Source organism: Schistocerca americana, chromosome 7 (genome assembly GCF_021461395.2).
Source record: "Schistocerca americana isolate TAMUIC-IGC-003095 chromosome 7, iqSchAmer2.1, whole genome shotgun sequence".
NCBI classification, from domain to species: Eukaryota; Metazoa; Arthropoda; class Insecta; order Orthoptera; family Acrididae; genus Schistocerca; species Schistocerca americana.
The window spans coordinates 300,180,876-300,192,691 of record NC_060125.1 but is presented as its reverse complement, the minus strand read 5'-3'; the positions used below and the strand labels follow the sequence as shown (position 1 = coordinate 300,192,691).

The window sequence follows — 11,816 nt, the reverse complement described above, 5'->3', positions numbered from 1 at the left end:
TATGCTTCATAGATAGGAGAACGTAACATGAACGCCCAAAGCAGAACTATTTTGTTATTGCTGGACAGACACACTACAGCAAGGCAACTGCTCCACACACAACCAAGTAGCTACAAGAGCGCACAGCCACGACCTCTGCTGGCAACGTTCTGTACATCACGATAACAGAAGGCGGAGCCTTGACCACACCACTGCGCGTCGACCAATGAAGACACGCTACGTCACGCTGACGCGCCTTTCCTTTTTCCCCTCGCACCACAGCAGTCTGCGCTCCTTTGTGACGGAAGCAACAAAATCAGTAGTACGCGCGTAAGAGACGGTAGTCCCGTGCAAGCAGGCAGCTGGGGACATACATCTAGTTTGGCACCTGACATAATACACAACTCCCTGGGTAGACAGCAAACAAGACGCACAGAGTCTTCGTGTTTAGCAGCACCATGGCTTCGGCTTCGAAAATGAACTTGTCGTTTGCTGGCTGCGGCTTCCTTGGAATATATCATATCGGAGTCGCCGTGTGTTTTAAGAAGTTCGTACCTCACGTGCTGTTGAACAAGATTTCTGGAGCGTCTGCTGGAGCCATCGCTGCCTGTGCGCTCCTCTGCGAGTTGCCAATTGGTGAGTAACAGCTTGCTTTATTTCCACATAAAATAGTATATGACGATGACAATATACATCAGTTTACAGTTTAATCTGAAATTTGAATCATTGCAGAGCAACAGTGGATCATCAAACATAAATAATATAGGATTTTGAAACTGTTTGCTGTCTTGCGTACCTAGCTGCGAAATTTGTTTGTTATGCAATGAACCTTGCGCGCAATTTCGTTAGTGCTTCATGACAGTTACTTGGTTTTACACTAAGATTTTACCAGATAACTTGTCAGTTAATTCAACACAACGAACAATAACCAACGGTGTCATATTTATCAGTGCAACTTTGTTTACAGTAGGCTGTATAATCACTGTCTCATAGGCCTATGGTGCCGTTCAGAAAGAAAAGATTGTAGGAAGCGAAATAAAGACAGCATCGTAGATAGGTGATTAATTCACAATGGGGAGTCTAAGAAAAAATAATTTTCTCCGCAAACAATTGCAGCTAGGGAAAACAGGAGATTGCTGTTAACCTGTTCGCTATTATTTTACTGTTTCACGAGAGCGTAATGCATAAACTCTGTTGAGTGAAATGAACGCGCTGATTCGAGAGAGCTCCTCAGTTTGGTTTTCGTGTAAGATTGCAACTGCTAACATTTATTGTTCATGGCTAACGTGACTGTTTCCCCAATGACAGTTATATTTCAATGGTATTTTAAAACAAACGAGTACTATCTATTACTAACAGGGCATACCACGAGAATTGTCAGAGTTGTATTTGCAGGAAAACTGAGTAAATTTGAATGGAAAAAAAGACAAGGCCTACCTAACAAATTTTAGGTCGCCTGTGCAGCCACGATTAAAAGGTTTGCTCGCACGCAACCTATACGAAAGGTGGTGTAGAAACTTACAATCGATAAATTCAAATAAGCTTAGACAGAAAAGTGTTACGGCACCATTACTGAAAGGAAGAACCCTTGAGAAGAAGTCTTAAATTTGGGAAACTTTAATAGCGAAAGACTGAAATTGGCGATAATGAAAGATGTATTTCCTGTATTCCTGCCTTGGGGAGATACTATAGAACACAACAAAAATTTAACTCTGAGATTTCTAGGTATAACATTTCAGTTAATGTCTTAATTTAAAAATATGTGGGGAATTGATTATTATTTATATGGAATTTATTAACTTCTTGTTCACGAAGAGATGCTACTCGTAGCTTTATTTGGACTGCAGTTCAGTACATAAAATAATCATTAAATGGGTTATGGCTGAAAGTCTAGTTTAGCGTGCATTCAGATAATCATTTCTGCAGTGGTAATTGCCTAGAACAGATTTGCAGCGTTTCAAAGTATTCTGCTAAAATCGGACACATTTGATAAGCGATCAAGGAATTTTGCGATACCACCAAATCCTTCTTAGCCGGCAATGTGGTTACGCCGTGTGCTCCCGTCATCTCCAATTTTGACCACTAATACTTTTAAATCCGGATGGTAAAAAATGTTTATCGACATCAAATGTATTCTGTCAGTGTTTTCTCTAACAGATGCTTCAGAAAAGTATTAAAAGAGTGAATTACCACAATTTACCAAAAATTTATGTCAACTTCTTATACTGGTATGGAACTTAACGGCTCTACCGTGGAGCCTGTATTGATCTATGTCAGACTGAAATTGCTTATCGTACTAAGATTTGAGTGAAACAAAGAATCATGGTCAATACTGTTAGGGCCCGGTCATTGAATTATGAGAAGTTACCTCTTTGTATTAGGTCTGTGATGCGAGTTCCAATAGCTGCGGGTCGGCAACTTTCATCTTTAAATCTTCTACTGGAACAAGTACAGCCCACATTTATTAAGGATTATGAATCTGTGACGTGATTCAGTATTTCTGCAGATGCTCTCAACGTTCGTACATTAAAATTTCAAAAATACCAAGGAAGATAAAACGCATTGGCTTTCCTCGCACAACCTTTTACGTTAGTGGTGCATTGTTAAGAGGAATGAAACAGAAATAGGCAGACGAATATTATTCTGCATGTTTTAATATGGCTTCATTGAGAGAACACAGTTCACTATAAATTTATGATTAAATTTACGAGTGAGATCACTAATTAGGGCACTGTGTACTCAGAGTTGTTTTTTCTATCACCCATTACATTGTATACTGTAAGTAATGTAAACACATTTAATTAATTCGAAATGGCATTTACTTACTGTGTTCTAGATCAGTAGTTGCACGGGTAGTTGTTTGAGTTGCTATCTTGCTTGCGCGTCGCCCGCTGCTGCTTCAGCTGCTCAGCTGATGTTACGATACTGCCGCCTGATGCGGTGACGTCATTTCTCTCGGCCAGACCAAGTGTAACTGTCGTTCCGCCATGTAGGTCACAAGTTTTCAATGTCAGGCGCACTTGACAGAGCATCTTAAAACTTCGCAGCAAGAGCGCGTGCGCCGTGAGTTCAGTATCACGCGACCGGCGTGGTGTCATCTCAAGATCACTCCTTACCCCGTCGGTATAAGATCACGTAACCGGCTCAGCAAAACTTTACCAAATAAAAGCATCCATGTCGATGAACTGGATTCTGGATTATCAAGTGTTGCGCAACCAATAACGGAAGCTATCTGTTTAACTTACGAAGGAGGTGGAAATAACTAAGCTTAAAACAAAAACACAGTTCAAAACCTAGTTACTGATATTCTTTCACAAAGCTCACCCTACATCTCTTCCACCAAGCAAGGTACAATCGACGGAACAGTTGCAGATGAGGTACAAAGGAGTATGTGCCTAATTAATACATTTTCGGGTAAGATTTACACCATCGCATTAGTTAATACTGTAGTAATAGTAGGCGTCTGTCGGTAGCTGCAAAGGAAGTTAAAATATGGTCAAAATCAGCAGTAGCGTAGGTTTGTAACAGCCTTAGTCATTCTGACACAGCGAAAGTTTGTGCAATGGTTAAAATAATGAACTCGCATTCGAGGGAACCTGTTTCAAATTCCCGTCCATCCATCTAAATTTAGGCTTACATAAGTCACTTTAGGCAAATACTGACATGGTACCTTCGAATAAGACCAGGCTGTACTCCTTCCCCAACCTGTTTTTGTGCATCATGTAACTCGTCTACGATACGTTAAACCATAATTTTCGTTCTTTCCATAACTGTGCAAGTTGAGACATTAATAAATAAGATTGATTAATGAGTTGACTCTTGCACCTACATTCGCCGTTTCGCACATGAAGCCATTACTTAAAACCCACGCCTTGGGCGGTGTAACTTTTTAGTTCTCGATCGCCCGAAGGGTTATGAGTGGGATCCTTCGTGAAATTTGGTTTATGCCTTGAAAAATGAAATTATATACACGATGATTCAGCTGCCCCTACTGATACCGTTTTATGCAACGTGCAGTGGTAGCCGGCCTCCAAAATCCACGCGCGGGGTTTTAATATTCTCTCGCTGAACAGGACCTTTTGTAGGAAATTTAATTACACTTTGTATTGGGATAAGTTTTGACTAGAGACCGTAGTTCAAGAAAAAAATTGTTCAAATGGCTCTGAGCACTATGGGACTTAACTTCTGCGGTCATCAGTCCCCTAGAACGTAGAACTACTTAAACCTGACTAACCTAAGGACATCACACACATCCATGCCCGAGGCAGGATTCGAACCTGCGACCGTGGCGGTCGCGCCGTTCCAGACTGTAGCGCCTAGAACCGCTCAGCCACAAAGGGCGGCGTAGTTCAAGAAAAAACGTACTGAAGTGACCAAACGCACCCCGATTCCCACTCTGTCTCCACAGGCCAAGATTTGTAGTATGTTGTTCATCGTGCCAGTGTACAAAAATTTGCGACTGCACGAATCGTTTCCCACATTTGGCCGTGTTTGGTCTTGATTGCCTGCCCTTGGTACGCCACCGGTTTAGTCGAGCACTTACAAATTGTAAAATTGACGTTTGTGTACATTTTACCTAACTATTTTGAGAATTTTAACAGCATAAAATAATCAATTATGATTGTATTTGTCCGGCCTTCAGACTAGCTGTTTTAACTACTGCGGTGTGGTACACACGTCGACCTGGGCGGGGTCTTCATCGAAATATTAGACACAAACCATTAATATACAGAGGAGTCCAAAAACTGTATCCACTGTTTAAAAGTCCATAACTGGCAAACTAATTGACTGAGTTGTCTCATTTTTGGTAGTGTAATAGTTTGTAGTTCCGGCAATCGCCACACAAGCATTGTATTGCGTTGTTTTGTCAGATGACAGTCGCCAGATAGTCAGTATTTTGTTGTTAGTTGCACCTGGTTACTCGAGTAAGCATGGCTGGCGCAAGGCTTACAATCTATGAGCTTCAGAAGCTTCGGACATGCATTTTACCTGCCATCCGAGACTTGTATGGAGACGTAAGAGTTTAACCTTCAACAAGATGGTGCTCCGGCCCACTACCAATATCGTGTTAGGGGGTATCTCGATGAAAATCTACCAGGAAGATGGATAAGCCGTAGAGGTGCTGTGGAGTATCCACCATGTTCCCTGGACCTAACTCCTCCTGACTATTACCTGTGGGGAACACTAAAGGTCGTCGTTTATTGACAAAAGCCACGCACATTGGATGAACTTCGAGTATCCATCGTACATCCGTGTGCAAATAATCCACTGAACACGTTGCAGTCAGCAGTTCGTGCGGGAGTTCGGCGGCATCGTTTGTGTGTAGATGTTAATGGTGGCCATTTCGAACCCCTACAGTGATATCTTTAAGTTTGATTTTAAGCTACACTTTCACCAAAAGTGAGACAACTCCGTCAGTTTACAAGTTATGTACTTTTTAAACAGTGGATACATTTTTTTGGACCCCTCTGTATAAAACATATTTTTCACGAATCGCATATATAGTCTGTTGACATTCTGAAATAACGTAGTTTCGTACTATCAGGAATTACAGTGCAGAACCTAGTGCAAATCCACTATTAGCTAAGCAATTTCATCTGTAGGTTATGCTGTGACAGTTGATTAATGTCGCAAGTGATTGAGTGATGGCTAACAGACGACGCGTGTTGTTTTATGTGCCGAAAACGGGCAGGTTCTGGCGCACCTTTCTATCAACTCACATTGTGTCGTTGATGTAGTTCCACGGAAGCCGTGTAAGCCTAACAGTTGAACAACTCTTCTTGCTATTGTGCCACAGAGGAATATAGCCCAGGTATTCTCTCCTACAGCAGTTAATAGGGAATATTACTGCGCAAACAATAAAAGACAAACACCGTCAGAACAAGTCTTGAAGGCCAAACGGAACCAACCGGCCGCCGTGTCATTCTTAGACCCCAGCAGTCACCAGTTGCGGATACAGAGGGTCATTTGGTCAGCATACCACTCTCCTGGCCGTTGTCTGTTTTCGTGACCGGTGTCGCAACTCCTTAATCAAGCAGCTTCTCAACTGGCCACATAAGGGCTGAGTGCACCCCGCTTGCCAACAGCACTCGGCAGAGGCGGACCGTGATCCGCACAAGTACAATCCATGTCTAACAGCGCTTAACTTCGGTGACCTGACGCGAATCAGTGGTACCACTGCTGCAAGGCCGTTGGCACATGTCGTAAATAGTATACAAAAATATAGACTAATCTGACTGAAAGCAGAATCGGCAACTACTGTCAATAAATCATGTTGTTGTTGTTGTTGTTGTTGTTTTCAGTCCTGAGATTGGTTTGATGCACCTCTCCATGCTACTCTATCCTGTGCAAGCTTCTTCATCTCCCAGTACTTACTGCAACCTACATCCTTCTGAATCTGCTTAGTGTATTCATCTCTTGGTCTCCCTCTACGATTTTTACGCTCCACGCTGCCCTCCAATGCTAAATTTGTGATCCCTTGATGCCTCAGAACATGTCTTACCAACCGTTCCCTTCTTCATGTCAAATTGTGCGACAAACTCCTCTTCTTCCCAATTCTATTCAATACCTCCTCATTAGCTATGTGATCTACCCATCTAATCTTCAGCATTCTTCTGTAGCACCACATTTCGAAAGCTTCTATTCTCTTCTTGTCCAAACTATTTATCGCCCATGTTTCACTTCCATACATGGCCACACTCCATACAAATTCTTTCAGAAACGACTTCCTGACACTTAAATCTATACTCGATGTTAACAAATTTCTCTTCTTCAGAAACGCTTTCCTTGACATTGCCAGTCTACATGTTATATCCTCTCTACTTGGGCCATCATCAGTTATTTTGCTCCCCAAATAACAAAACTCCATTACTACTTTAAGTGTCTCATTTCCTAATCTAATTCCCTCAGCATCACCCGACTTAATTCGACTACATTCCATTATCCTCGTTTTGCTTTTGTTGATGTTCATCTTATATCCTCCTTTAAAGATACTGTCCATTCCGTTCAACTGCTCTTCCAAGTCCTTTGCTGTCTCTGACATAATTACAATGTCATCGGCGAACCTCAAAGTTTTTATTTCTTCTCCATGGATTTTAATACATACTCCGATTTTTTTCTTTTGTTTCCTTTACTGCTTGCTCAATATACAGATTGAATAACATCGGGGGTAGGCTACAACCGTGTCTCACTCCCTTCCCAACCACTGCTTCCCTTTCATGCCCCTCGACTCTTATAACTGCCATCTGGTTTCTGTACAAATTGTAAATAGTCTTTCGCTCCCTGTATTTTACCCCTGCCACCTTTAGAATTTGACAAAGAGTATTCCAGTCAACATTGTCAAAAGCTTTCTCTAAGTCTACAAATGCTAGAAACATAGGTTTGTATTTCCTTAATCTTTCTTCTAAGATAAGTCGTAGTGTCAGTATTGCCTCACGTGTTCCAATATTTCTACGGAATCCAAACTGATCTTCCCCGAGGTCGGCTTCTGCCAGTTTTTTCATTCGTCTGTAATGAATTCGCGTTAGTATTTTGCAGCTGTGACTTATTAAACTGATAGTTCGGTAATTTTCACATCTGTCAACACCTCCTTTCTTTGGTTACTACGGTTTAAATGAAACTATAATATTGTAATAAACAGCGAAATTTCAATATCAACCTATTTGGAGACTAACAACAACGTGCGTGCGCGTGCGAGCTGTCCATATGCCGATTACGATAATTATATTACGTTATGATAATGTTCTAGGTATCTTTGCCCGATACTATCATTGACTACAGAAAATATCGAAAGAACGAAGGTGAAATTATATTACTGTCGAATAACATTTTGGCCAAGCATTGCATTATCACTCTCGGAGAGAGCTACTGGAGTATTATTCACCGTGACATCATTGGAGTGCAGAGTAACCAGTAGCCGCGGCTAAGGTTTCCCTCTGTTGCATAGCAGGAAGCTTTTCGGGCGTCCCATCTGCGCCAACCCTTATGGAAAAACTTTGCTATTCTCTGTCTCGGTGGTTTTCTAACAAAATGCAAAAACTTTGTGTTCAAAGGCAGCAAAGAACAAGGCTGAGTCATTACTTAAGACAGCAGAGAACAGTAGACTTTGGCCGCATTAGTTCCCCAGTCCACGCTTTCGCTCTGCTCCTTATGACTTAATCGTCGACTAAACATGAACCTTCCTTCCTGCCTTGTTTTTCCAGTGGACGTTAGAGTGCAGAACCGCCACTACAACAGGCAAAGGTCTGTCCGTAACCGTCTTTCTCTGTAAACAATTAGGTAAAATTTAGGGAGCATTCTTAAACTTAAGTAGTTTCCACAGTATCAGGACACAACTTTGTTTTTCCTCGCAAGTTTTGTGCTTTTTGATCGTCGCTAAGTAACTAGATGAAATTTTACTTTATACCAAGACTCTAACAAGACTGCAGCACCGTTACAGATGTATCTTTTAAGTAGCAAGTTTAGAGAAATTTTTTAGTTTGAGATTCAAGGCTTCGTTAGGAAGAACCTCGTCTACCTCCGTCGTACTGAAAGACGGAAAATACAATAAATCGTTTTGTCCGTCTGTTTTCATTTTATGATAAATGATACAGACGAAAATCGTACGAAATAATTCAGGGGTGTTTCATGCAGCTATTCCTTCCAAAAAATCGTACGCATAATAAACATTCGATAGCAAAAGCTCCTAAAGTCATAGCAACAACTGTACGCGCCTTTGGCTAGACATTATAATTATCTGAATGTACCATTAGCACTGTTTTGACTGGAAAAATAATTTAGCAACGTATAGTAAAAATCGAACAACGAAAGCAAATGTCTAGAATGTAGCTAGATAGGCCTACTAAATTAGAGTATTATTAAAGTAAGAAAACGTTCTTAGCTGGGGTTTTGTGAAACACGATGTATGCGACTAGCCATTGCGTAAGCTCAAATGTACAGCTAGCAGGTCAGTAGCTGAAACAAGGAAATCCCACATACATATTGAAGAGCCACGTGTGATAAAAAGCAGTAGAGCCTGTTAATGAAACGAGCCACAATTGGAACTGTACTTCCCACTGAGTGTAACTAGATGTTCAACTTGGTGTGTAAATTAGCCAGTAAGCACGCGAAGTGTAACATAGATAATGAAAGCCCAAGAGGGCTAGTAAACGGCTAAGCTTCTTACATTTTGTCAATACTGGTGCCAACAGGGGCAAACTAACGAACAGAATTACTGAACAGGGCGACAAAATTTTAAAGGAACATTAACGTCCCATCGAGAAGAAAGACCGCCTGAAATGAACGAGGAGAGGAAAGGAGATGGACATGTGAATGCTGGAATGTTACCTTGGAAAAGGATACGGCCTATTTTCTTCCCCATTCTTATTCAAATACCGAGTTTGTACTAAGTGTCCAAGGACCTACGCTTCTATGAGCCGGTAGACACTTGTCAAGACTTCTTAATCTGTTGTTGTTGCACTTCCCCCCCCCCCCCCCCCCCCCAAGCGATGCTTATACACACATCTCGGTTCCGAGAGTGACGGAACCTGTACAGAAAAATGGAGTAGAGCTCAACATAAACATCATTTCTGCCCTTTTTATAGGTCATGGAAACCACACATTGCATGTTGTACCACCACACAGCGAGACCTTCAGAGGTGGTGGTCCAGATTGCTGTACACAGCGGTATCTCTAATACCCAGTAGCACGTCCTCTTGCATCGATGCATGCCTGTATTCGTCGTGGTATAGTATCCACAAGTTCATCAAGGCATTTTTGGTCCAGATTGTACCACTCCTCAACGGCGATTCGGCGTCGATCCCTCAGTGGTAGGTGGGTCACGTCGTCCATAAACTGCCCTTTTCAATCTATACCAGGCATGTTCGTTAGGGATCATGTCTGGAGAACACGCTGGCCACTAGTCGAGCGATGTCGTTATCCTGAAAGAAGTCATTCACAAGACGTGCACGATGGGGGCGCGAATTGTCTATGAAGACGAACGCCTCGTCAATATGCTGCCGATATGTTTGCACTGTCGGTCGGAGGATGGCATTCACGTATCGTACAGCCGTTACGGCGCCTTGCATGACCACCAGCGGCGTACGCCGGCCCCACATAATGCCACCTAAAAATATTAGGGAACCTCCACCATGCTGCACTCGCTGGACAATGTGTCTAAGGCGTTCAGCCTGACCGGGTTGCCTCCAACCACGTCTCCGACGATTGTATAGTTAAAGGCATATGCGACACTCATCGGTGAAGAGAACTTGATGCCAATTCTGAGCGGTCCATTCGGCATGTTGTTGGGGCCCAACTGCACCGCGCTGCATGGTGTCGTGGTTGCAAAGATGGACCTCGCTATGAACGTCGAGAGTGAAGTTGCGCATCATGCCGCCTGTTGCTCACATTTTGAGTCGTCGTAACACGACATGTGGCTGCACGAAAAGCATTATTCAACATGGTGGTGTTGCTGTCAGGGTTCCTCCGAGCCATAATGCGTAGGTAGCGGTCATCCACTGCAATACTAGCCCTTCGGCGGCCTGAGCGAGGCATGTCATCGACAATTCCTGTCTCTGTGTCTCCTCCATGTCCGAACAACATCGCTTTGGTTCAGTCAGACGCCTGGACACTTCCCTTGTTGACAGCCCTTCCTGGCACAAAGTAACAATACGGACGCGATCGAACCTTGATATTGACCGCCTAGGCATGGTTGAACTACAGACAACACGAGCTGTATAGTACCTCCTTCCTGATGGAATAACTGGAACTGATCGACTGTCCGTGTAATAGGCACTGGTCATGTATAGTTGTTTACATCTTTGGGCGGGTTTAGTGAAATCTCTCCACAGTCAAAGGGACTGTGTCTGTGATACAATATCCACAGTCAACATCTGTCTTCCCGAGTTCTGGGAACCGGGGTGATGCAAAACTTTTTTTGATGAACGTATATACAGCTACGTACAAAACAATTTTTCGATGTGCGTATCTTTCGACAGTGCACCTAACCACAGAACTCGCCGAACACACATGGAATACGTAATGGGCTTCCCACTTTAAGAGGTCAACCCTAATAGGCCACAAACGGTGCAGAAAAACACGAATATTTTGCAGCTATGGTTTTCTGTTAATGGAGTCGCGTGTGTATTTCAATTGCATTTCATGCTGGCATGCAAACGTTGCACGATAGGGCAAATACTTTGTGGTGTCTGCAGATTTCGAGTTCGAATTTAGCACCTGACACCAGCGCACCAGGAAAACTACGACGAAATATTAATGATTTATGAAATATCAGCCTCTTCCTAGTGGCGCACTGTTGGCTAACTCGCTTAAGGACATGTACTTAATGGAAAATGGATATAAAATCCTACAAAACTGTTATATTTGGGTTCTTTCGGTCGCTGGTTAGGAATCCGATGTCGGAACTAAGAAAAATTCAAAACGGCGAATTCAGTATGGTGGATCAACAATTACGTATTTGGCGTATTCGTGTAAAACTTTAACCGAAAGTATTGTGAGCTTTCTGATAACGACCCAGAAGTCTAAACTGCCGTATTGAAAAGTTTTATCCGATATTTTATATTTTTGAGTCGAGATCATAGTCACATTTGTCGCGTGTCATTATTGTCTTCAGAAAGGACGCTATTGGGTTGTGCACCGGGAGGGGGCCCGAAAAGCACATATTTTACAAAATGGTCCAAATGGCTCTGAGCACTATGGGACTTAACATCTGAGGTCATCAGTCCCCTAGAACTCAGAACTACTTAAACCTAACTAACCTAAGGACATCACACACAACCATGCCCGAGGCAGGATTCGAAGCTGCGACCGTAGCAATCGCGACATATTTTACCTCAGGTAGC

General features: G+C 42.6%; 1 protein-coding gene across 1 annotated transcript in view; it reads left to right on the top strand.

The window, feature by feature from the left end:
* Positions 1–280: 280 nt before the first annotated feature.
* LOC124622110 (patatin-like phospholipase domain-containing protein 2) overlaps positions 281–11,816 on the top strand; it is a 31,968-nt gene continuing 20,432 nt past the window's right edge. The window contains exon 1 of the mRNA XM_047147718.1: positions 281–615. Within this exon, the coding sequence (XP_047003674.1) occupies positions 438–615 (178 nt within the window). The 5' untranslated portion in view covers positions 281–437. The remainder of the gene's footprint in view (positions 616–11,816) is intronic.